This window comes from Epinephelus lanceolatus, chromosome 14, assembly GCF_041903045.1.
Source record: "Epinephelus lanceolatus isolate andai-2023 chromosome 14, ASM4190304v1, whole genome shotgun sequence".
NCBI classification, from domain to species: Eukaryota; Metazoa; Chordata; class Actinopteri; order Perciformes; family Serranidae; genus Epinephelus; species Epinephelus lanceolatus.
The window spans coordinates 36,769,338-36,796,948 of NC_135747.1; the positions used below are offsets into that span (position 1 = coordinate 36,769,338).

General features: G+C 40.4%; 1 protein-coding gene across 7 annotated transcripts in view; it reads right to left on the reverse strand.

Moving 5' to 3' along the window:
• mphosph8 (M-phase phosphoprotein 8) overlaps positions 1-27,611 on the reverse strand; it is a 54,715-nt gene that overhangs the window by 6,973 nt on the left and 20,131 nt on the right. For 2 of the 7 annotated variants that reach the window (XM_033617562.2, XM_033617561.2), the window contains exons 7-9: positions 26,153-26,241; positions 20,991-23,373; positions 17,560-19,609 (exon numbers count right to left, since the gene is read on the reverse strand). In XM_033617562.2, coding sequence (XP_033473453.2) covers positions 18,324-19,609; positions 20,991-23,373; positions 26,153-26,241 — 3,758 coding nt within the window. In that variant the 3' untranslated portion in view covers positions 17,560-18,323. The other 5 variants (XM_078174661.1, XM_033617566.2, XM_033617568.2 and 2 more) reach the window with 5 other exon arrangements.

Sequence of the window (27,611 nt, forward strand, 5' to 3'; positions counted from 1 at the left end):
ATTCAACAGTTAACTCAAAAACTAAAAATCAAATTAGGCTTCTTGTACAGAATCAAAGGCTGTCTTTCTGCTATTTCCTTTTATATCTTTGTTTGTTTGTTGTGTTGTGTTGTGTGTTGTTTTGTCTGCTGATTGTGAATGTTCCTTGTTCTCAGGTCTCTCTTGTAAAAGAGATCTGATCTCAATGAGACTGCCTGATAAAATAAAGATTTCATTTTTTCCTTATTTTCAGGTTAAGTTCTTGTTTGTTCGTGTTTTTTCTTTCTTCTGTCTTTTTTGGCTTGTTCATTTTTTTATTTCTTAGTTACTAAACTTACTTCTTATAATGTATGAATATCTGATTTTATTGGGCCATTTCTTACTTCTTCTTCTTTCTTACTTATTTCTCATTGCCTTCTTCCCATGTATTGAAAAAACGGAAACATAAAAACCTCCAAGCCAATCCACTCAGGTTTCAAGGGGTTAAAAGGACAAAAAAGGGAACAGATACCTTTATGTGGAAGTTTAAAACTGTGTCTGTGTTTGTTGTGTTGCTGTTTGTGTGTCACCTTTGCTGTCGGTGCTTCTGCCAGACGGATGAAGAGTCTGTTGATGCCAGGAACCGGACTGAAGGAGTAGATGAAGTGACTATCCTGAGGGTTTGAAGATTAAAAAAAAAAAAAAAAAAGAAGATAAAATATAAGCATATCAGCCACTTCATATATAATATATTGCAAAATAAAATAAATTAACAGCAACGCTCAAGAACATGCATGTACAGTTTCTCGTGAATCTCCTGTGCAGGTGTAATTTGAATGGTGAACTCCTTCAGTAACAATGAAAGCTATAAAGAGAGGTAATTACTGAATGTAAATACATTGAATAGCTACTGCAGGAAAAAAAGACACTCAGAGTACTATCAATAATGAAAATCTTATTGATTGTAATAACTTTTTTTATGTTGCCCACTTGTTTTTGTATGTTTCCAAATTTTTATTTTACCTATTTACCCTAATGTGAATGAAAAAATCGTGAAAGTCATTACAGTCAGAAAATATCTTTAACAATGACTTAGTATCTCAAAATAATAACAAGCTTTCTCAAAATAAAGACTCGGTATCTCTAAGTAATGTCTTATCTCAAGTTGTTATAACTCAAAACGACAATATCTCAAAATTAATGACAAACTTTCTCAAAATATTGAATTGGTATCTTAAAATAATGACAACATATCTCAAGATATTTAGAAGCTAATGACTTATCTTTAAACAATGACTTAATATCTCAAAAACAATAGCTTTCTTGACTCTCATCTCAAAAATAGTAACTAATCTCAAAATAACTAAGTATCTCCGAATAATGACCTAGTATCTAAAAAAAAACAAGTTAGTATCTCAAAATAATGACTTAGTATCTTAAAATAATGACTCAATGTCTTAAAATGACTTAGCATCTCAAAATAATGACTTAATATCTTAAAATAATGACATAGTATCTCAAAATAATGACTTATTATCTCAAAATAATGACATAGAATCTTAAAATAATGACTTAATCTTAAAATAATGACTTAGTATCTCAAAAATAATGACTTAGTATCTTAAATAATGACTTATTATCTCAAAATAATGACGTATGACTTAGTATCTTAAAATGACCTAGTATCTCAAAAAAATGACTTAGTACCTCAAAATAATGACTTACCATCTTAAAATGACTTATTATCTTAAATGACTTTGTATCTTAAAATGACTTAGTATCTCAAAATAATGACATAAGACTTAGTATCTTAAAATAATGACTTAGTATCTCAAAATAATGACACAGAATCTTGAAATAATAACTTAGTATCTCAAAATAATGACAGAATCGTGAAATAATGACTTAGTATCTTACAATAATGACTTAGTATCTTAAAATGACTTAGTATCTTAAATAATGACGTATCTCAAAATACTGACTTAGTATCTCAAAATAATGACTTAGTATTTCAAAAATAATGACTTAGTTTCTCAAAATAATGACTTAGTATCTCAAAATAATGACTTACAATCTTAAAATGACTTTGAATCTCAAAAATAATGACTTAGTATCTTAAAATAATGACTTAATATCTTAAATAACGACTTAGTATCTTAAAATAATGACTTAGTATCTTTAAATGACTTCTCAAAAATAATGTCTCAGTACCTCAAAATAATGACTTTGTATCTTAAAATAATGACTTAGTACCTCAAAATACCCACAAGTAGTATCTTAAAAGATATTTTTTTGGGCATGTTTTGCCTTTAATCGACAGGACAGTGAAGCGTGAAGGGGGGAGAGAGAGAGAGGGAGAGGCGTGCAGCAAAGGGCCACAGGCTGGACTCGAACCAGGGCCGCTGCGGCAACAGCCTTGTACATGGGGTGTCTGCTCTACCACTAAGCCACCGACGCCCCATGACTTAGTATCTTGAAATAATGACTTATTATCTCAAAATGATGAGAAGCTTTCTCTAATAAAGACCTCATTTCTCAAAATAGGCCTTATTCAAAATCCTACCAAAATTACTCATTATTTTCATTTAGAGACTGCATCATGATTAGAAAATAATTCTCATTATAATAAATTAGGGGCCGTGTCCACCAAAGCATTTTGTTCTGAGGCCAGCCTATTTTTTTAATGTTTTGCAATGAGAGCACTCCAGCCGTTCAGTCACAGTGGAGGAAAAACAAACCATCACATCTTACATGTACAAGTGCAGAATAAATACAACAATTGAGACGAAATCTGTTAATATACTGTATATACATATATTATGTTCCCTCTCATAAACCCACACAGACTGGCAGGTCTGCTCTCTCTCTCCCTGCACGCTTCAATCTGCCCCTCATCCAGAGCAAATACTCTACCTTGTGTCGACATGTTTACTTCCGCGTATATTCTGTATCATAGCAACCAGAGGCAACCTAAGCGTCTCAGCTGATAAAAAGCTGGGCCTCCAAAGTGCTTTCAAATGCTCCCAGCTGAGTGTTTCCTGAGGAACGCCTGTTGCTTATAGCTGGGAAAAAAACCCTGCAGTGGACACAGGGCCTTACAAGATGTTTTTTTTTCTATCACACTGGCAGAAATGGGTTTCCATACTCATTTGTATTTTACCAACCTTGTGTATAATTCCTTCTGACAAACAACTTGGTATATTTTGCCTTTAGCTAAGTGCTGTGTAATTGAGCTGCTGTTTTTGTTGAGAACCAACCAGGAAGATGGGCAGCTGGAACTTGTCGTTGAGCACCACGGCGTGAACGCTGCAGGGTCCGCAGAGCCTGGCTGTGATTCCATTCAGGAAATTAGCGTGGAAGATAAAGAGGATGATCCCCGAACCTGGAGTGGGAGGGAAAGAAGAGAGGAAAGGATAGACAGGGCAGAGAGAGCTTAAGATAATTGAGTTGTGTGTTTAGAGATGCAACCAGCTGTTATGGATCTGTGTTTTACCCTCTGGTTGTGGCTGTGACTTGTAGCCAAACTCGAGCGAGAAATCGGGTCCCTCACACAACCTGTGGCAGGCGAGAGGGAAGACTGGCTCCAGCAGCACCAGGCGAGACTCAAAGTATGCTCGGATAGTGTCCTCTGCCACACTGGACAGCCTGAGAGCAAAGACAAAGACAGTCTGAGTGACTTTATAGGTAGAATGCATGAGAATACAGGATGGATTAAAAGTGTATTTTAAACTGTGGCTTAACCAAATGTACCTGGAGCTGATTGGACAGCATTTGTAATATAGTGCTGTGTGACGAGGGTTTCAAATAGGGATGCACCGAAATGAAAATTTGTGGCCGAAGCAAATTAAACTAGTGCTGCACGATTAATCTAATCGCAATCGCAATCGCGATGTCAGGCTGTGCGATTACGTAACCGCATAAAAGGCTGCGATTTGCGATTTAATGTAGGCTAAATAAATGTTAATGCGTGTGCCTGTGAACGTGACTGCTTCTGGTGTGTGCAGCAGTGACCAACACAGACGCTGAAGAAGAGCATGAGCTCGACCATGAACAGGCTGAGTTGGTGGTGAAAAAAACATCTGTTACATGGTGATACTTTGGATTCAGGTATGGTGACGTTGAACAGAAAGACGTGCTGTTTAAGTGTAAAAGTTAAAAGTCGCCACGTCCCGCGGCAACACGCCCAATCTATATCAGCACTTGAGAAGGGACGTGGCGACTTCAATTTTTAAACTTTTACACAGCACGTCTTTCTGTCCAACGTCGCCGTACCTGAAAGACGTGCTGTGTAAAAGTTTAAAAGTTAAAGTCGCCACGGCCCGCGGCAACACGACCAATCTATAACACTTGAGACAGCACAGGGAAAAGTAGGAAGAGTGCATGTGAGAGAAAACCGAGCCGTGTAACGTTAAAGACAAAGAGACAACTGAAAGCCGCCAGAGCCTCATAAAACAACATCCAAGTACTGTTAAGCAAACATTTGTAAGTGTCACAGGGAAATCATGGACTCCATAACAAATGAAAAATTGAGCAATTTTGCTCTGTTTCGGCCCACTTTTACGTGACAACGCCTGAACGCAACACAGGCTCGCTCCGCTGTGTGTACAGTTCCGTGCTGCGCTGCTGTGTGAGCAGCGTGTTTGACTGTGCTCAGTCTGCTGATGGTCATTGACACACTGTCTATCCATAACAATAACTGTCAGGTCAGTGCCCCCCTAATGTAATGTAGGGGAAACACTGAATCAAGCAAAAAGACTCATGATACCATTTATTTATTACATTTTATTGTAATTATATTGTAATCGCAATCGCAAATCGCGATATTGTCCACCATAATTGCAATCGCACATTTTTCCCAAATCGTGCAGCACTAAATTAAACGTTTGGCCGAATACTGAGTACCGAATGCCGCTGTTTAGTTTTTCATTAGTTTTTGCAGATGAACCCCCTCCAGATTAGTGTTGTCACTGTACCAAAACTGGGACCCACTGTACGATACCAGTGAAAGTATCACGGTTCTGAGTAGTATCACGGTACCACAGCGAAAATGAGGCAGATGTGCCTTTTGTCATTTATAAAAAGATAAACCACTTTTCTATAATACATCAATGATATTTCAATGGAATAAATTACTTATTGACTTATTCATACTTCAAAAACAGCATAAATAAGTGATTAACATAGGGGGGACCAAAATAAAATAAATAAATAAAAATCAACCAGCCACCCTCCTCCCCTGACAAGTAAAGAACAGTCCCTTCACAAGTAAAGAACAGTCCCTAAAGTGCGGTGAGGTTTGTGGACCGTTACCTGCCACAAAGAGAGAAATGTGAACGGCTCGTTTCTCCTCTAACACGTCACATACTGTGTGCCGCCACGGCTCGGTTGTCCAGGTACTTTTGGGCAGTCATGACAACAAGAAGAGGACATTATTGGAGCCGGACTTCTCTGTCACCGGTAAGCCTATGGCTGCCGTGTTTGACAGGAATACATTCCTGTCTGTGTCTGTGACCCCTGTTCAACCCACAACTGGCGGGATTCGCCTTTCGTTTCTGCTGCTGGTTGAAATCTGTACTGGCACAGCGTGCTGAATGATTTATTTTGCTCGAACAAAACAATTTTTAGTTGCAAATGCGAGTGCAGTGATGGACGGAGTAAAATGTCGCCACACTGTCAACATTTTACTCCGTCCATCACCGCACGCTGTTTGATTGCGTTATCAAAACACACCGCTATTATTCGGCCTTGCTTTTCACTTATTCCACCGAATACCGAATGTGTGTTTTTTTGCAATATTTGGCCGAATATATTCAGTTACCGAATATTCGGTGCATCCCTAGTTTCAAATTTTAAGAAATTTTCTAAAGAAAGTTAAACTCAGAAATTTGGAGACTTTTGGGGTAACATGTATCATGTTTTGCTTAAAATTACTTGACTGACTCTCAATCATCCCGCTAACAGTTACCTGAGTTATGAATGTGTTTTGTCTATCCCTCAGGTCCTGTTAAAAACAACTAACGTTAATGCTGTTAGGGCCAGACATCACATAAAAGTAAAAATATTTATTAGTTTTTTTTATTTGCTTAATTTTATTTGTTTTCTGATGTGTGATGTGTTATTTCATCAATATATTTATAAATTAACTCTTTCATGACCTGTTTTAATGATGGACCGCTAATAATGTCATAAAAAATGTTGATAAATTGCAATAAATAAAAAATTAAAACAATAGTATAATTTCCTCCTACTATTATTGGAACAGTCATATGTCTGCCTCTGAACAGTGCCCACACTGATTTGTTTGCTTATAGCTTGTTGGAGGATTTTTTTTCCTTTTATATGGGCATGCACCGTAAATTTTAAGTGACATGTCAGCTAAATGGCCTGATCACGTGACTTTCTGTGTAAAGCCAAGCCATCATAGGTCACACATAGCTAGAGCAGATTTCAAAGATCATTATACTTTTTATTTGTCCAAGGGAAAGTGGTATATTTTATATTTTAGATCAGAGTTTTGGGGGAAAAAAAAAAAAAAAAAAAAAGTCAAATCTTGCAGCGGTCTCCCTCCTGCATCTTACCGGGGAAGTGACGCAGCATTCTCGGGGAGCGCTCTGGGAGGATGCGCTGACAGAACCGGGCTGGATCTCCAGGTCTGGAGCTACTGTGACTAGTTCTAGATTTACAGCTGCTGCTTGCAAATGAAGATAATATTTCAACTCCCTTCAAGTCACACATGCAGGGTTTTCCCTGCCTATCTAAGACAAAGGCGGGCAGCCTGGGTGATTTTGGCCGCCGTCTTGGTTAAAGCGTGTGTGTGCGCATGGGGGCGTTCAGATGTAGTGTCTTTTGCGTGCACAAACCCATTAGTTTCAATGTAGATGCGTGTCATGCACGCTCACAACTCAAACGCCGTAGCGGTGCGCATTTGGTGCGACGCGCTTGTTTTTTCATCCGGCGCACAGCTCCACGGACCAGCTCCCGGTTCCCCCTCGGGCTGTGTCTCTCGTACTGTTTCCCACGGAGCTTTGCCCCATTTGAAAGGCGAAGGAAGCCCGTATGTGGAAAGATGTCGCCTCCGAGATGTAGAATGTGTATTATAGAAGAGAAACATACATTTCAGGACCGCTGACTTGTATCATCAGAACAGACATGTCCTGTGATTTTCAGCCGTGTGATTTGGGCCGTATCTAAAAGTACAGCTGTCAAGATGCCCCCCGCCACAGGCCTTTCCCACCTTGGTCACAAAAAACCCCAGGGAAAACCCTGCACATGCATATGTCGCATTCACGTACCTACATATTATAATTTTCAAAAGAACATTCAACTGCAACAATGAACAATACAAAATATGAACAGCGAGCATGAACTATATACAATAAAGAAAAAAATGAACAATAAAACAAACTGGGTTTTTGAACAATAAGCCAAAATGTCCAGAACCTTAGGAACTGCAGTCCTTGCAAACTAAGAAAGAATGATCTTTGCAGACGGGTTTACCACAGCTGCAGCATCTGGTTGCCACCCGTTTCTGCCTTTTGCCAGTGGCCGCTCGAGAGGGACACAAGTTGCACTGCAGGCGGCTGCCCCTCTCTCTCTCTCCCTGGTATGGCTCCATATATGACCCCACTGCTGCTGCTGCTGCTGCTGGTGCTGCCCGCCCCCTGACAGCCTCCACAAAGGCCCTGGCGAAGGGAGCTCGCGGCAACCTAGCTCTCGACTGAATAAACGACGTGACCAGAGCTTTCCCCAGCTCCTCAATGAAGAGGCGGCGCCGATACGAGCATCCCCGTTTCCAATCAGGGTTGATGTGGCTCCACAGGACGAAGGCATTGTAGCAGGAGATGTCCAACAGGTTATAGAAGAGGCAGAGTGGCCAGCGCCGGGTCTTCCGTTTGCAGGAATACAGGGAAACTTGCTGGAGAGAGAGAGAGAGAAAAAAAGGAAAATGAATAAATGATTACACAGACATTGTCGTTACGCCTAAGCTAATAAAAGTAAAAAATATATTTATTCATATTTGAATAATTACCTGGTCCAAATGATCCACTCCTCCTTTCGTCCTGTTGTAGTCCAGGATCATGACTGGTTTGCGGTGGGGGTCATCAGAGACCTCAGCCTGCCTGTGCCGAGTGGAGAGTAGCAGGACCAGCTTCTTCCTCCTGCCCTTGGCCATGTAGCTGACAGCGGTGCATGTGGGGGTGTGAGCGAACACAGAGGAGAGGACCTCCCGCTGACATTCCTCCAGGAGGGCTGGTGGCAATTCCGGCTTGTTTCGTCGAATTGTCCCGAGCATAGCCAGCTTCCTCCGGGCCAGCTCTTCTCCCAGGGCATGGCTTGTGAAAAAACTGTCCATGGTAATGGTGTGGCCAGGGGGAAGTCCCTCTGTCAGCTCATGCACCACCCGCTGTCCGAGGCTGATGTCCTTTTCTCCCCTCAGCCGTGTGGGGCCATCCTTCCCAGTGTAGGGCAGGACTTTGACAGCGTAGCTTGTCCGGGCGTCCGCTAAGACCCAAAGCTGAAAGACAGAAAGAACAAATAAATTATTATTTTAATAAAACTTATTGGTCTGTTTGTGGTATTCATTATATTATTTAAAGAAAATAAAAAAATTACCTTTATTCCATATTTTTGTGGCTTGGACTTCATGTACTGCCTGAACGAACATCTGCCTTTAAATCCCACCATTTGTTCATCCACCGTCACATATTCTGAACAACAGAACAGCATGGGCAGTCTCTCGTTCCACTTCTGCCACAGGTCAGAGATGGGTGCCAGCTTGCCTTGACGGCGGCGGCGGTGGCGTGTTTCCCGGTCATCAAATCTGAGGCAGGCGGACAACTCCTCAAAGCGGTACCGGGACATTGTTGCTGCAAAAATGGGTCGGCTTAGGCCTTCTCCCGACCAGAGGGTCTTTGGGGCCTCACCCCGTGAGTGGTATAGCCCAGACAGCAGCAGCAGCCCAAAAAAAGCCCGCAGCTCGGTCACCTCCAGCACGGACCAGCCGCTGCGGTGGGTCTCCTGCAGGTTGGTGTTCTGCAGCACGATGTCAACTATCTCGTCAGTGAGAAACAAATCAAAGCAGGCAGGAATATCTTTTCCCCTGGAGCAGGCATATCGGGTGGGACCAGCTGTAGGAGTTTTAGGTGGGTTGTATCGGTGAGTCTGGTCGTCTTCCCGAGACCACTGAATCTTGCCCGACTTTGACCACCAGAGCTTGGCAGCAGTAGACGCATCCTCGCTCTCACTGCTGCTGCTGCTGCCACTGCTGCTGCTGCTGGATGACACAGCTAGACTTAGCTTGGAGGCCCAGTTGAAACCTGGTCCAGGCCATTCCTCTGCGGATGAACAGGACCCGGACGAATCCTCGGCGGACCGAGTGGAGTAAGAGCACCCAGAGTGGTTATCCTCAGTGTGGGATTCACTGTCGGAGGTGGCCGCTCTAAGATGGCTGCTGGGCGCAGCAGAGGTGCTGGGTGTGTCGGGGGATGCTGACTTTGACGGGAGCAGCTTGGTTTTCTTCTGACTCATGACGACTGCAGCTTTTTTGCGAAGTTTCCCGCTGTGCAGTTTTATTCACGGAAAGATAAAAGCGGCCTAAACGTCATGTTTTGGAAATGTTGTCAGGGTAATTCTTTGAATCGTGCACCTGTAAAAACACCTATGGGGGTTGATTTGGTTTATCTCTCACTGTCTGTTTGATCACGGAAAGATCAAAATGCATGCACAGAGATACAGAAAAAACATTTATTCATTCATTTTGAGGTCATAAGTTCAGGATGAAACCATCAAAGCCTTTACTTCAATACAATGCGTGAGAAATGTCAGAGGAGGAGAGTTTTGGCCAAAATCACTGGCTGTCTTTTTGCAAAGGTGCTACAATGGTATTCTGTATGATTTTTCAAAAATTGCTCAGAAACCTATATTTTGACTTTCGTTGTTGTCAATTTAGCCATGAAAATAGAGAAATTATCTTTCTGGGAAAAAAAATAATTAACAGGTAAAAATGTGTTTTTCATTTCACAGTGGGTTCCAATGGGGCCAATTTTGGCCATATCAGCAGAAAAAGTCCCAATGCTATATACGGTGCATTTTACGGTGTAGACAGGAGTTCTTCCACGAGCATGATGTACCCTGGAAAAGTGACCTCTGTGCAACCTAGGAATTTTATAGCATGATCACAGCCAAAATGAATCAAATGAAACTCTGCATAAAATGGCCCAACAGGACCTGGGGGGTATACTTTGCTTGTTCTGCTTTGTCATGGTGATTTGACAATGCCTGAAGAAGATCTCTGTCTGAGTGAAAAGTTTCACAATCAAAACTGCTGGGAGCTTTTAATACAGTGTGTGTAGTCTGATTCTTGGTTTGTTTCCATCTGCGTATGACATAGTCAATACAGCCTGAGTAAATTACTCCTATATTTCTATTTTATTCCTTCTCACCTTGAATAGTCCTAGAATTTGTAACCCTGTGCGTGACACATTTCACTGCCCGTCTCTCCTCCAACACTCTCTTAAATCCAGCTGTAGTAACTCTATCCCTTCCCCCAGTAGCAGTAACCAGAAGCTGTGGTTGCACTCACACGCTGATGTGGTCCTTGATGAGGTCGCACACCATCAGGTTGTTGCTGAGCTTTGCGAAGTACATGGCCGTGTTCTTGTGTTTGGACAGGATGTTGCAGTCAGCTCCGTACTCCAGCAGGAGGCGCACTACGTCAGCATTCCCTCTTTTGCAAGCCTGATGTGAAGGACAGGAAATATCAAACTCAACCTGAGTCGCATGAACAGATCCAACCACTGTAAATCACTCAGGACACAAAGTCTTACGGTGAATTACATCTTGTTTTACTGCCTCTCTCTTTACCCTTTTTAACCCCCCCAACATGTCAAACATTTTGAAAAGTGTCAAACTTGAGTTGATATGTGGCATTACCTTCATCAGTGCTGTCTCACCGCCTAACGTCTGAGCGTTGACGTAGGAGCCCGCCTCCAACAGGATGGCAACGGTCGTCAAGAAATTCTGATAGGACAGAAAAAAAAAAAAATGGAGAAAATACATAAATGTGATGACTGAGTGTGATGTAAAGTGTGTTACTAGGACAAAATGTGCGGAAACAACATGAAAATGAAATATACACCATTTTTTTATACTTTAAATCCACATTAAGTGATTTTTGGCCACAACACTGACCTATTACCACCTTCTAAATATTTTATAATTAATATGTGAGCAAACCACCGCCTCTACTATTTGGAGTCATGTTTCTGGCCACCTCATGTAAAGATATCCAATATTTCCTCTCCCCTTGGCCGCTCTTGTCTTCTCCGTTTCCTGAAGGAAATGTCTTGAGACAAAATTCAATTGACCTATGGCTAAGTCCCGCCCTAAAACGCGATGAGCCAATCACAGTGCGTATAGCCATTCCCATACACTCAGACATTCTCTGCTTGGACGTCCATTGAAATGCATTACAGAAAGACAGTTTTGTTCGGTTTTATGACTTTTTTCAGAGATTTGAAGTTTAAAAATGGTCAAACGGTGTGCATGGGGTGCATGCAACTCTGACACAAGGTATCCTGAGAGACTGGGCGACGAGGTGTATTTTTTTACACAGATCTCAACCGAGAAAAGTGTCTCCTTTGGATAAAGTTGTGTGGTAACGTTAGACCACAACATCAACTCAACGTGAATAAGATTAACAATGATGTCTACATCTGTTCTAAGGTAAGTCAACATTGTGTTTGAGGCAACATATTGTCACTTTGCTGGAAAGAAATATAAAGTTATCTTTAACATCTCTAGCTAACGTTAGCTAAAGTTAGCCTAACGTTAGCTCCTAGCTGCGTTGTTCATCATGTCACCTTGTTTGCTGGGAGTTCATTAGCATATTTTGTTCTAGTTTTGTACTTTGGTGATCGTACATCATTGTTAGCTGTTGTCCAAAGGGCTCTAGTTAAGCTAACGTTAACTTCTGGAGCTTAGCTTCATTAACTTATCTGTAATGGCAGAGATAACAAAGGTTGGCAAACGTTATGCTGAATGATTCAGTGTAAATACTGTAGCACCAAACTAACGGAGAGACACTCTTGGTAAAGATGGTAAAAAGGCCGTTATCCTTTCCTCATATTCTGAGCCAAAAACCTTAACTTCAGTGGCACTTTAACTTGTTGTCTTTGATGGCGACGGCAACAAGATGCGGTTCACAAGCATACACTGTGACCTGTAAATTCTGACTTGTAATTTAAGCTTTTCATCGACCTTCTCAACAATAAAATGATGAATATATCCCTCCAGTGAGTACTAGTTTAGGCATCTGATCGTTATGTCCCCCAAAATCACGATTTGCCTCCTGTGAAATGCCGTGTACTGTGACACCTGCCATAGTGCCAGTCACTGAATGTTGATAGTTTGTCCAAGTGAGTGGAGGGGGGGCGTGGCTTAGCCATAGGTCAATTCAAAATGTTCAGAATGCCTGATGAAGATCTCTGTTAGATCAAAAAATTGCGCAATTACAACTACTGATAGCTTTTAACAAAGTGTGCAGATCTTCTGTCTGGTTCTTGCTTTAGTTTTATCTTTCAACCCAGCACCTATAAAAGTTTTTTTGACCGTAAATGTCTTAAGACATCTAATTAAATAAAACTGTGTACAACATTTAAGTAAAATTCTTAATTCGGAGTGAGAGGTGTTACCTTTTCGGCAGCATGCATCAGTGCCGTGGTGCCATTCTTCTGTCGTCCGTTCACCCTCACCCCCTTCTTTATCAGCAACCTGAGGATGTCGTCCTGCCCCCCTGCTGCTGCCAGCATGCTCAGAGACATACCACTGACATCCTGCGGACAGACAGACAGATAGAAAGCTACAACGTCACAGAGGAAGGGGGAAAAATATATGAGCAGCTTCTCATTGAGCCATGGTGGGTAATTAATTTGAAGTTTGTACTGAATTACTGCTGAAGAGGGAGAATCACTAAAACCTGAACTGTACATTTCTCCAAGTGGTTTTCTGAATTCTTGTGATGAGACATTTCTTGTACAATGCTACAATGGCACAATGGACTACAAGCTAATTATTATTTTGTATATATCAAGTAGAGCAGTGTTCGTTATTGGAGAGGCGGATGCCCCTTGGGTTACTTTGGAGTACTGCTGGGGGTACCTGAGATTTTTTTTAAATGTTAATTTAAAAAAAAGCTATGCAAAATAAGTATACTCTAGTAAGTTAGAAAATGTAAAAAATGTTTTGTGCTAATTATCTGAAAGGATATTAGAAAAAATATAACATATTTAAGGTTCATTACAACAAAATATAAACAATATATGTCGTGTCTGTGTAACTGTAGGGATAAAAATGTCAGTCTACTGGTTCCACCACTTTGGTCCAGACGGAAATCTTTCAACAACTACAGGATGGATTGCAATTTAATACATTAATACATACATACATTTAATAAGACATTCATGGTGTCAAGAGGGTTAATCCTACTGACTATGGCGATTCCTTAAGTTTTTCTCCAGTGTCACTATGAGGTTGGCATTTGTGGTTAAGAGTGAAATATCAGTGAAATTTGTGACAGATATTCATGATTGCTTGAGGATAAATTCTAGTATCACCATCAGGTCAAAATATTTGTTTAATCAGTGAAATGTCTCAACAACTACTAGATGGACTGGTACCAAGTTTTTACAGACATTTATACTGCCCATAGGATGAATTCTTGAGACTTTGGTGATTCAGAGTTTTCCTTTGGCACCAACATGAGGTTGAGCTGTTCTTAAAACTATTGGATCCAATTCCATGAAAACAGAGATATTTAAAGGTCCCTTGAAAGTTTGTAATACTAGTGCCATCTACACTTTGGACCAAATACCTGCAAACTGCTGGCATTCCTTTCAGCCCAGCTTTACATTTAGGCTGCTTTCAGACCTAGAGTTGTCTCCTTTGGTCTGAATCAGGGACTAATGTTGTTCCAAAGTTGTGTAATTGCCTAGAGTTGGTTCGTGTTCTCACGGCAGCATTTACAAGAGGACCAGATCAAATGCCTTGTGTGAGAAAGCTGCTCTTGATTGGTCAGAATTTCCATGTGGGAAAAATCCAGGAAGTAAACCAAACATTTGCAAGATACTTGCAAGATAAATGTGACACTTTCTAATGTCACAATGGAGGGACAACTACGCAGGTTGATTTTAGCGCTGCTCATTGTGGACTATATTGCTGTCATTGTTCATTTTAGTCAAACCATACAGTTTGAAAACGAGGCGCGGCTCCAACTAGAAAACAATGTTTTGATGCATTGGATGTGCTGAATGTGCACATTAAGGCAGTACAGGAGGAGGTGCACATTAATAATCCTCCAGGACTGTAACATGCTCATGTTTAACCCAAACAATGTGTCAAGTGACTGCAGTTGGTTCAGATCCAGGTCGGAACTTGTTCTCACCAGAGTTCGTTTGTAACCGGACTGAGACCACCTCTTCAACAAAGTCCGGTTGTTTTGGTGCGCACCTGAATGTGGTGCTGTGTTCCCACCGCCCAAATGAACTGCACTTAGGGGGCAAACAAACTTGAGTTTGATTAAACCGAACCAAACAGGACAGGTGTGAAAGCACCCTTACTGCTTCTGTATTTAGCAAATGCAAACATGCCAGATGATGAACATGGCTCACATTATACCTGTGTAACACTTGCATTTTAGCATGCTGCCACTGGTATTATGATCAAAGAACGAGTGTGCAATGGTACAGCAGAACAAATCTGCTAGCATGACTGTAGACTTTTTAGTCTTGTTCAAAAATCACTACAATTGCAAATTGAAGTTTACAAAGCGCATCTTTTGGCTATTTGTATGACAAAGATAAAAACAATCAAAGAATAAAGGAATCAGATAAAAAGCAAAAAACATTGTCTTTTTCATAACACCAACATCTTCAAATTTTAAGCCAAGAAGCATTTTATTGTACAAGCTGAAGTTATAAGTTCCTTACAGTACTTGATAAGAAGCATTAACTGAAGGCAACATAATTACAAGGATGAAGAGTAACACGCTGTGTGCTTATACAAGAGCAATGAAAGAAAGCTACAGTATCTACTATACAGGGAAAATAAATGTTGCTTTGCAACACAAAACAGTAATGGTAGTGTCTGAACGAACAGAAACCATCATGGACCATGAACAGATTAATTTTCCAAACACTACTGTATCTGGGGTTTCACCCTAACTACTGTATATACTGCAACACAGATATACCTCTTTCACAAGGAAGCAACAACACAGGATTAACCCGTTTTCCATTGGTGTGAATGAGTTAACATGGGTTATCACAGTCAGAGTTTTCTGCAAGTCTGACACTGAATGGCTTTGGTATGAAAGGGTGAACACTGGTTACTCTAAACACATTCACTACAGCTGCTACTAAGGATAACACAAAATATTTTGTCCGTGACAAACAGCAGTAGTGTCATCTGGAACTCTAAACCACAACTTCAGCTCATTTGGATCAGATAGGAAATTGTGAGAACTACTGAAGGCTGAACGTTCTTGGTGAAGACATCGACAGAGCCGACTGACCTGAACAAACAACAGATCTGAACACCTTATTGAACATCCAGGATAGAATAAACACTGCAGTGACCAAGTTCTGAAACTGAAATGTGATGGACCCTGTATGGCAAGACTACAGTCACAAAGCCTGTGACCTATGGAATGTCGTTTTAGTCAATAAAATCAATATGCCTAAGAAATACATATGAGTGTGTGTGTCTATATATATATATATATATATATATATATATATATATATATATATATGGGTATGAAAAATATCCTAAAATGAATGTGCAACAAAATCATAAAGAAATGTAAATATGACTAAATAAAAAGCTTTTAAAATGAATAAATAAAACATTAAAAAGTATCAAACACAGCAGATTTTTCAAACAACCTATTTATTTCTGGGGACTTTTATTTCAAAATGCCAAAGTCAAAATTTCCCAGCTCTTTTTATTTTAATTTCTTATATTCAGATAAAACAGGCGTGGTAACGCACAAATTCAGTCTCATTCAGGTCTGACCTAACAGCTTGGAAAAGAGCAATATGGGGCACTGAATTTGATAGACTTACTTTTCCACAAATGAGGCAAGAATTTACATTTACTTAAATAGTTATTACCTAATTTATTTATTTATTTCAGGATTCATTTCAAAGCCTTATTTCAAAGGCATATCTAATTTATTTAGTATTGCCTAAAACGATATTCCAATGTGACCAGCAGTCTGCTAATGGTAAATGCAGGTTGAAACCATGTTCAGTATCTTGTTTCTAACTTTCAACAAGGTTTGAACATGACAGAAATAAACCAAACAGAGGTTCGGCTTACATTGAAATGAGCATTTTTTTTGTACAATGCAAAAGGAAAGAAACAGATTCTTTCAATGTCTAATGTCTGGTACACTCAAAATTTCACCAATCTATACTACAGACTGTATATAAAGATGAACGAGATGATTGCTCCTCAAAAGTGAAGCTAAAAATCCCATTCGCCCCCTGGTGGCTGGCTCGGTGTAAATAAAAAAAAACCCGCGCCCTCCATGTTACTGGATGGGATGTGGGCCAAGCTAAAAACTTTAAGTGCACGTCAAATAAATTAAATTTTTCCCGAACATTTTTGACATCCTAATATATATTCAAGTGCTTGTTTCGCTAATAAGTTTAGTTGTAATTTGTTATTCAGTGCTATAAAATGAGGATGAGATATCATGGACAGCTGTGCGTGCCCGTGATCAATGTTGTTGCTTGCAATTAGATGGACGGGTGTATGCGCAGGAACTCTATACCATGGAGATCTCTACTTTGCAGACTGGCGCCATCAGCGAAAGATGGTAGCGGCCGCATCCAGAATATTTTAGCTAACTTTTGTACAATAGGAGGAAACCTGACGCCCATCTTTACATACAGTCTAAAAATGTAAAGAAATGTCATCTTCATTTTTGATTATCACTTTTGTGATATTGCTTAAACAAAAAACTGCAGTTGCTATGCTGTGTGTTACATGTAATCAACATGAATAAGGAAAAAATGTGATCAAGCAACATAATAAGGCAATCTGATCTTGGCAACCGGACATCAATGCCACAAACATCCAGATAATACAAGCTTAAAAATAAGGAATACAAATGAGACAAATGTAGTGTATTTACCTCAAATTAGAGTATATCAAATACAATTAAGTCCTAAAATGTTCTACACAGTTGCTGTATAGTGATACAAAAACACAACCAAACCTTTCGGCAGCTTGTTAATACACATGGAAAAAAATAAAAACATATAAATGAAGGATGGACATTTATCGACATGATCCTTGAAGAAAACAAATGTTTTTCATATTTAAGTGAGAGGTATACACATGGAGCTCCTAAGTCTCTAACATCAGCATGGAAGGTATACCATAACTGCTGCAGGCTATCAGGGGCCATCTACAATATAGGCTACTGGCTAAAGCAAGAATACAGTACAACTGGGCCAGGCATTTGGGAATCATGTAAAGCAAGTCTACGCACATTTATCATGTTGGAGGGACTGGATGCAAAGATTTGCTGGTAGGTTTTCTTTTCTTTTTTTTTTAATCATCAAAATTGATAAAAATGCTACCGAAAACAGTACAGGCAGAAAGATAGATGTCTACGCAAGTTTTGAAGTTAAGAAGAGTAGAAATTCCTCTGGAAATGTACAGTCACTGAGGCTAGCAATGCCCTGGTCACGGTGGCTGGGGAGTCCCAAACAATTCAGCCATTGCTTTCAACAGTTTCATGAACATTGTGTGTTTGAAATTGTGAAAGCGTGTTTGGGTGCCACAGTGGCTACTTGCCACAGCCGATGACTGATGGCAGGTTGCAAATCCTGGCAAAATGAGGTTTACATTTACTAAATGATCACACATCTAAATTGGAGCACTTTCTAGAGAAAACCTGTGATGAACTGACAAAGTGACAGTGTTACGTACGTTTATATGCAATCTAACCATATTAAAACATCAATATCAGCCATTTTGTGAGCCAAAGCTACAGTACAAACATCCTCAGTTCCACTCATTTAGTGTTTATTCATGCAACAGTACACCAACAGCTTGGTCCAGTGGACTTGATTCTTAATACTTCAGGAACTTTTCAAAAAGTGTGACAAAAAGAATGGCAGGGCAAGTCTGTACCGCTGTCAAGATCCAAGGTTCACTGACAGTACATTTTACAACAACTCACATCTGCTGAATTCTTAAGCCCCATTTAATTTGAGGTTTAAGGCATAGCCCACGCACACCTCTAATATCGCACTGATCACTTATTGTTTTTTTTGGAAGTCGATTACAAATATTTACAGTGACAAATACACAGGACCATCCCACTCTGTGTTCGGATTATTTTGATTCTCTGGTTCCTGTCCTCCACTGTGTTTGGAGGCGACAACATGCCCTCTTCTTTTCATCGACTGAATTGAGTTGTGTACAAAATATTTGACTTCCCTCCATGTTCTGCTGTTCAAGGCAGGCTCAGCAGCTAAACATGCATCACAATCCTTTTTGCCTGGCACTTTGACCAGTTTGCAGAAGTCTCCAAGCTGACGCCTCACTGCTGCCTGCTCCTCCTCACTCCACAGCCTCTTGACTCTCTTTTGAGGCTTGGCCGCTGGAGTGACTCGTTTCCCTGCAGCCGGCATACTTTCCTGTGCCGCTGGCGTTCTGTCAGGAACATTTGGTCTATGGATTGTGGGGACAACCTGTGCACTTGTCGGAGCCCTAGGGGGCAGGCCTGTGGGGTAAGCTGGTGTACTTGGATGGTTCAGAGGTGTGAATGAAGAAACAATAGGCCTACTTGTGTTGTTTAGTGGTGAGAATGGAGGGACCATTGGTGTACTTGTATTCAATGGTGTAAATGTAGGAACCATTGAGGTGCTCGGAGCAGTAAGGGTGCTAAAGTTGGGAATCATTGGTGAACCAGTAGTGTCCTGGGGTGTATACACAGAAGATGGCGGCATACCAGTGGCATTCTGTGTATAAGATGGAGACAATGGCATAAGTATGTTGTTCTCTGATGTGTATGCAGGAGGCATGAGTGCGTTCGTAGTGTTGTGTGGAGTAAATGTAGGAACCACTTGTGTATCAGTAGCATTCAATGGTGTGAAAGTAGACATCAACGTTTGAGTTGTATGGATCATGTTTGTACTAGTAGAACATAAGGATGCATAAGTTGGAGTTATCTCTTGGGGGAAGTTGGTTGGAGCCATTGTCATGCAACAATTTGAACTTTCTGTCAGGTGATCCGGATGCACTGTCGTCATACTACAGACAGTGCTCGAGTCTTCCAAATCTTTCTTTGCGGTTCGGGCTCCAGCTTTGGAACTCTTTGGACTCTCGTTTACATTCCCTTCAGATTTGTGCTGATTATTTCTCCTCCTTATCGTCTGTAGTGTGTTGTGTACGTAGTTTTTGACATCTGTCCAAGATCTTCCACCGAGATCTGGTTCAGCAGCTATGCAAGCATTGCACTCCTTTTTGCCTGGAACCTTCATCCCTGTGATGAATTCACTCAAGCAGCGCCTCACTGCAGCCTGCTCCATCTCACTCCAAGGTCTTCTCTTTAATGCCGACTTCTGGGCAGCTCCTTCAAAGATAAAAGAGTGTAAAGAATTATGGTTATACAAGAGAAATGAAGAATTCAGTACTTTCCCAATTAAAATGATAAATCAATGTTAAGTCTAGAGCTTGGCAGTTCTTTCCGGATTTTGGAAAAAGAAAGATTAAGAATGTCCGTGGTTAACCATTAATTTGTTAACCACTGAGAATTTCTTTGACTGGTTATGTCAATGGCGTGTCAATCTATAGTTTAATTTAGCTACTCTTTAGTTTAGTAGTAGTGCTAGCACTGTGCTGTATCACAACAAAGCTACTAAGGTATTCATGCCACACTGGATAGCTCACTGCTCTGCTCTGCACACCTGGGTTGGGTGGGAGGTAGGTAGCGTTGCTGCTCATTCCGCGAATTACCGCTGGTAACACTGTCCCTACCTATTGTGGCATTGCTGCGAAAACATTGTGCCCACCCTCCGGTTTCCCCCAAGTTTGCCAAGGTGAATAAGTGGCTTCATTTTGAGTCATAAAACCCCTTTAGCATTGGAAACTATCATTGTTAGCTCTGTTAGCACTATTAGCAGCATCAACATGGCTGTGGTGCTAACATAGTTAACAATGCTGAAGGGGTTTTGCTGCTCAAAATGAAGGTGCTTACTCACTGGGGCTACCTTGGGGGAGATTGGAGGGTGGGCCTGTTTTTGAAGCAGCGTTACCAGTGGGAATCGCCGAAAGGGTTGCACTACTAGCTAGCTCCTGCCCAGCCGGTGCGCAGTCAAGAGCAGCTTGCTAAGCAGTGGAGAGCAGAGTATGGGCAGTAGGCGCAATGGTTCCACATGTTAACGCTGCTCGACAGCTGTCTGTCAGTAAAGCCAACAGAAATCAAAATAAAAAGCAAAACACTTACAATGGAAAACATTAAATTTTCACCACCTTTAAATGGATAGTGCTTCAAAAAGTGGCACAAGAGCTTATTGAGTCAATGGTGTGTGAGACTAAAAGGAAGGTGCCTCTTGTATTTCATGTTAATTTTTTTCTCTTTCTCAAGGTTATCTGACTAGATACCAGTCAATGAGTGTCGGGCTATCAAGATCAAAATGAACTGACACTGACATCCCTAGCAAATACCAAGCCTGATATTGCCAATGGCTCCAGAACAAACAACTGAGTAGACCTTTGATTGAGACTATTTTTTTCAACTGCTGTTTCAAAGGTTAAGAATAAATTGTCATTTCCTGAAAGGTACCAGAAAAATTTGAGGAGTGGGCATCTACTGTTCCATGACAGCTGAGAAAACTACATCTTCTGATGAAGACTCTGTGATACAGTCGAAAGTTTCAGAACAACCAAGTAAGTGAACTTTGAGCGGAGATTGTTTTGTAATCAAAGAACACATGGATGCAGAATGTACTCACCATCTTTTGCAGTGCTGCTGGGTGGACTTGTTGGCAGCGTTCGATCCATCTTGAGAAGCTGTTTGCTCACTTCCTCCAGCTGTGATGCACTTTTTGTGAGCCTGTAACATTCCTGGCTGCTCTTTCCCAGCAGCTTGGCCACTTGTTCCATTTCGTATTCATTGAGGCTCATTAGCTGCCAGCAGCTGGCAATTTGCTCTCTTAACGATGAGGACAGAAGTGCTTCTGGGTTTTTAACGCCACACTCCATTGCTGACCTTCGGAAACAATCCAATCCTCTGATGAAGGAGGGACCTTCAGTCCGTGCAAACAGGTATGGGTTAGTCTTTGACACACCTGCGTGTTCTCGATTTTCAATGAGTAGATTGATTGACAAAACCATCCTGTCTGTTAGCAGAACCAGCATGTTCCTCCCATACTGACCCTCTAGTTCTAACCTGGTGAGACTAGCACCGAGGTCCAGCTCTAGTTTTGTGCATTTCTTTATTTGATCTGCAGAGGGCACAAATGTTCCCATTCTCTTTTTGCAAGTGTAAGTTTGCAAGAGCATCCTACCAATATTTCCCACCCTTCCTCTGTTGAACAGACACACGTCTGCCAGAGTGGCCTCACTGAGCTTTTTCCATGTTGACAGATTAGGACTTTCTTTCAGCTCCCTCCTGGCTTCCTCCTCTTCTCCTGTGATGAACCTATGCAGTTTTATTAAATCTTCTGTCACAGTTGATTTGTCCACTTCGACCTTCTTGACTTCTTGCTTGACAGATAATGCAAGAGCTTTGCGAGAAAAGCAGGCACTCCATTTTGTGTCGAGAAGTTGTATGAACTTCTTCACTTCGCTTTCAGTTTCACTGTCCTCCGTCATGCGACTTTCCCCGAAAGCGATTTCTGCAGCTCGTTTCAATGAATAGCCGATCTTTGACACAAGGGAAACGGTTTTAAACTTACTGGAACTGGGATCAAAACCACTAACTTTTTTGGCCCCCTCAACTGCTAATTCAAATCTGGATGGCTGACATATTTCATGCAAGTACTTCACACTCTTGTCAAGCTCACTTACAGCGAGCACAAATCTGCCCAGTTCCCTCATCTTTTGTGCAATGTAAGCAAACTGAGACTTGTCATGGTCATATTTAGCAGACAACGCATTCCCATATTTACAGATAAGTGGGTCATTTCTGATATGCCTCGAGATGTCATCTTGATGCATGATGTGGATGATTTCCTCACAGCCTCCCGTTAAGAACTCTGACATTGGAAGTAGCCGAGAGGCAGCACTGTGGACTCTGCTTCCTTTTGTCCTTTCGGAGGATTTCTGATCTCCCTTTCTGGCCTTACATGACCGCTCATGTCTCCATAAATCAGTTTTGCGATAAAAGGCAAAGCAATGCTGACAAGGCAGGAAGTCTCGAACAGATATGCTGGGATTTTTCACCTGTTTCTTGGTCACAATTTCCCCCTCGCCACTTTTAAGAACTTGGCAATTATGTTCATAATCTCCTTTATTGCGAATCTGGTCAAGCAAACTCTGTCTGACTTTGGAACCTTTGGGAAAGTGTATTGCATGCGCAACATCTGTTTCCTCCGCATGTTTCCTTTCCAAATGCTTTGCAAGTTGGGTGAAAGCCATTTTGCAATACAAACAAAAGTGTTTTTTGCATGTCTCTTTTTTCTCATCTTCTGCTTTGCTAGGTGTCATCTCAATCACTTTCTTACAGGTCCTTAAACTGGATCGTGTTGGTTGTTTATTCTCCATAGTGTTCCTGCGGCGCCGTGATCGCCGTTTAGGAATCTCCTTTGTGCCTGACTCAGACTGAACTTGATCTGTACCATCTGATTGACCTGCCACCACATCCTCTGCCTCATCACTTGAGTCATTTGCTTCCTCAGGGGACCTTTGTTCTTCATCTAAGCTCTTCTGTTCTGTTTTATCATCGTCCCTTGTCAGTATCTCTTCTGCATTTCTGGATGGATCTGAATGATCAAAGTTCAAACTCAATTCACTTGATAAACCACCATTTGTATCGTCTGACATCTCGTCTTCCTGTGATTGCCTCTGGTCTTCATTTCCTTGACTTTCCTGCTCTGCAGCTGAATCACAAGTAGTGTTTTGGGATTCAGTTATATCCTCATCACGATTTTGGATCTTTTCATGTTCCCTCTCTGTCATTTGATCAGTGTTTATACTGGCAGGGCTGCTTGGCGTTTTTTCGCCATCTTTTGGACCATCCAAATCTTGTGGGATATTTTCGTTTACTCTTGGAGTACCCTCGTCATTTGTGGCACTGTCAAGGTTAGGGGTCAACCTAAGAGCATCGCTTGAACTTCTCTCTTCAATCAAGCTCCTTTCTCCTTCAAATGACCTTGTCTCACCAATAGTACAGGCCTGTAAAAGAACAAGTATATGTAAGACTCATTGCCAAATCAGACCCCATGAATAAATTGAAGAATTAACTTAAAACACAGACCTTTTAAGAAATAAATATGGGGGGAAAACAAAAAAAAAGCTGAATTTTGGTTTGAATATTGGTTGTTAAGTGGTGGTGACAACTCAGGTGACTTTTTTTTGGTACTGCCTTTTCAAAATTCTTAGCACATTTTTGATTGCTGTTTAACGCGTCAGCACCTTGGCAATGCCCCACCAAGATCCAGGCTCATTCAAACAGAAGTCAATGTGATGGCCACACATCATTTTTTAGCCCAACATCGGTTTCAAAAAACCCCTGACACCTCTGAAGTCTCCAGTAGGAAAAACCACATGTGACCCATTCGAGAACAGTTAATGGCTTTATTGGATCAAGCAGCGTTTTGACATCGTAAATGTCTAACCAGGTATATGTAGTCATGGGGTGTTGGATGAAATGCTACATGGAAAGAACAGAATATGCACTGACACTAGACCTACATTTATGGCCTGAAATGTAAACAAATATCGTTGTTCTTGATGTAATATACAAAAGTTTTGGCTTAGCATAGCGGTATTTTTCAAGTAAATTCTCTAAAACTGGTGACTAGGTACAGATTCAAAAGATGGGAATACTTTAATGGTGTTCGGCCATTCACATGTCAACATTACGTTTTTTACCTAGATATCATTTAAGCTTTTAATTTTTTGATGTTAAGACAAAGAAATAAAGATCCTGAATACATGATGGCTACTGGTGCATGCTGTATGCACATTTTATGCTATGGTCATGATGATGATACATGTTCAGAAAGCATATACAGTATCTACCTGCTTCAAAGGGTTCATCTTGTTCCGTTACTGTGTTGTGTTCAGTGTCTTCCTCCAATCGATGTGTTCACTGCAAAGAAAAATAACAACAGTCTCTAATGTGCACACACTATGATGAATATTTAATGAGTAAATAAACAACATTAGGTCCCAGATAACGATGTACAATGACGCATACTTTCAACAGCCATTATAATGCAATAAATTAGCTTAAAATAAATTGCTACTGCTAACAGCCACAAACAATTAGAGCATTTAATGTTTAAGAAGCTCTTCAGTTGCTTTTCACATATTCATGCAATCATTTTCCGATTTTAAGCAAGCAACATGAACTTTTACCTCTCAATACATTTTCTGTATAATTAACTTTAAAACCATCAAATTACCATACAGTTGTTCCTGATTTATAAAATAAAAAAAGTTGCAACCACACTAAATGACTTAAAAAGATATAAACATGCTTAACACAGCAATTTTTTGTTCCATACAAAAATTAAAGTATCTGAGGTCACACTCTTACCTTGATTTGCTGCAAAAGCAAAGGTGCTTTGGAGTTGCGGAAAACATCTTGAGGCGTTGAAATATTAGACTTTACTGCAGACACAACACAGTAAAGTCTGTGGATGTAGATCTCGGAAAGACGAATTTCTTAATGCACAGTTTTGAAAAAGCTTTTTAAAAAATCTAGAAGCGCTGGACAGATTAGTAAGAATCCTTTGAAAGTGAAGGAATCATCTCTAGTCTAGTGCTTCTAGTCAGGCATGTTCCCTGTTCAATGCTTTCCATTCCTGCTAATATTGTATAACTTGCAAATGCGACCCTGTTATGCATCTGTTATGTGTCATACTGAATACCACTTTGAGGAAGAGGACCTAGCCTGGGCAAGCAGGGTTTCAGACTAACTACTTCACTGGTAGCACTGGTGCTACCAACCTTCTCAGTTGGTTGCACCTTTTTTCCATTATTACAAATATTTAAATTTATTTATCCAACTTACTTAAGTCGTAAAAAAAATTAATTGAAAAATGTGTTACTTTGGCTCTGATGCCAACATATCTCTGTCTGCAGTCATCACTCAGTGCCCCACCCACAGAGCTTTCTGACTGGTTACATATCACAAGTAATAGCCTGCCAGCACTGAGGACTGCCCTGCCACAGACCGGCAAATAAACTGGAGCTGCTCTCTGATCAGTGAGTAGTGCTGGGTGTAGAATACAGGACTGAAGTTGCAAAAACACCCAGAATTTGCGGTGTGCTCTGCAGTTAGTAATAATAGCTAGTGCTTAATGGATGTCAACTTCAGTTGGATGAATATGAGAACTGCAAAGACAGGAAGGAATGAGACAACACCTGGAGGCAGTGAGATATGTGACCAAATTATCAAAGTTGGTGAAAATGCAGCACATTAAGGATGCACACTTTTCAAATAACAGACGTAAATAATTATAATAAATGAGCCTGCTGTCACTCTGTTTGCCACTGTTCGTAGAGACTTCTAACCTGAATTGTGCACTTGCATGACTGTGACCACGTGAAATTTTAACTCGCAAATGCAACCATTTCGATTTAAGTCTAGAGCCATGACAAGTATTCAACCTTATGCGCTATATGTGACAGACACAGCACTTTTTCATACGTCATCTGCAAAATTCACTTTTTTTGTTTTTGTAATATCGAACTGCACAATCACTTCCACACATTCATACACTCGGGGCAACCAAGGTGCAATATAAAATTTGTAAAATGTGCTTTTGTTTTGGAATTGAAAGCTCAAGAAGCCTTGAGATGAAATGCAAATCAAGCATAAATGTTTAACAAAAAAAATAAGGGTACAAGGTAGTCTGCAGATACAAATAAGATGGTTTGGGTGAATGAAAGAATGAGTTTATAAAATAATCCACTAAAAAATAATGAAGGGGTTACAACATACCTCTTGGTCCAGATTGTAGTCCTCTTTGGAATTTAGTGCCAGTTTTACAGCCATGTAGTCTCCACTTTTCACAGCATCCCGCAACTCGCCTAACAGAGACAAGGTAGAGTGAAGGTTACAGAAACCATACATTGTAGATCTCACAATCAAACATACTTTGCAACATATTTTTAAAGAACACTTAGCACTTCACTCAAGGTATAGTCTGCCTTTAAAAATTAAAAACTACAAATGAAACAAAATATTTGGAAGTATGGACCTATTGTAGATGAGTCTAGGACCCACAGAAAAGTTAAAAAGTTAATTGTAAACTGGATGGCAGCCTAACAGTGACTGTATGTATTGTTTACTTAACATGACACTGTAGCGCTGATACAGCCGTTAGCACAGTAACATATTAGCAGCAATGGTGCGATTACTATTTGGTGACACCCACAGCAAAATACCAGACAAATCACACATTTTTACATATAAATCATTCTTTTTCTCATTCAGTGTTTTCCAAAGAAGTAGATTATGTGACATGCTGGATCAGCGAACTTTCTGTTGCTGCCTGTACACAGGACAGACTCATTGCTGGCGCTGGCAGAGGGACCTCAAGATGTGCCAATTCTTGTCTCATTTGTGGTCAAATAAACGGTGAACTCATAAAATACAGTGCCCTATACAGCTATTTTCCTAGCTACTGTAGCCCTCATATGTCACAAGACCTCTTTAACTTTTCAGGGGAATGCAGCTATTGTCATCTAAAGTATGATGTGTGGCAGACAGAAGAATGTTTTTATATTTATTTTAGACAGAATAAAGTAAAGAAGTGTAAGCTCAACTGTAAATAATAATTAATAATAAAAGCTTTGTGTTATCAAATAGCAGGATTCTGTTCACAGAAACACAACAGGTCTTTTAATTTGAATCAAGACACAGGAAGGGTTGAGTTAAAAGAAATATATTTTTTCCATGTCTGTGACTGGTACAGATACAGACATTGAAACTATAGTGAAAGGTCTCATGTTGCTGGTATGATGTCAATATGACTATCAACAGATCATTTTCACTGTCTATTTTTACTGAGCATTTGCACGCCACATAGAAATACAGGTTACATCTCTACATGAACCGCAGCCTAGCCACTCTGCTCACGCAGGCTGTGTGGCTGCTCTAACCTTTGAACATAGGCGGCAAAATAAAAAGCATGAGAATCATTATGCATTTCATCGATCTTGTGTCTTGAAAACAATCACATTTTCTAAAGAGCTGTCAATGGCCTGGATGCATATGTAGGCTTGTTTTTATTAAAGAAATGCAGCCAACAATAATTCAGTGATAAACACATTTCACTTCATATAATTCTTCAATACATCACAATAAAAGTCCTCACTTATTTTGTTATTTAAAAACTTTTATTTATGAAGCAGCAAAATAAGGAAGTGTTGAGTTTCATCAGCAGTATCACAATCCC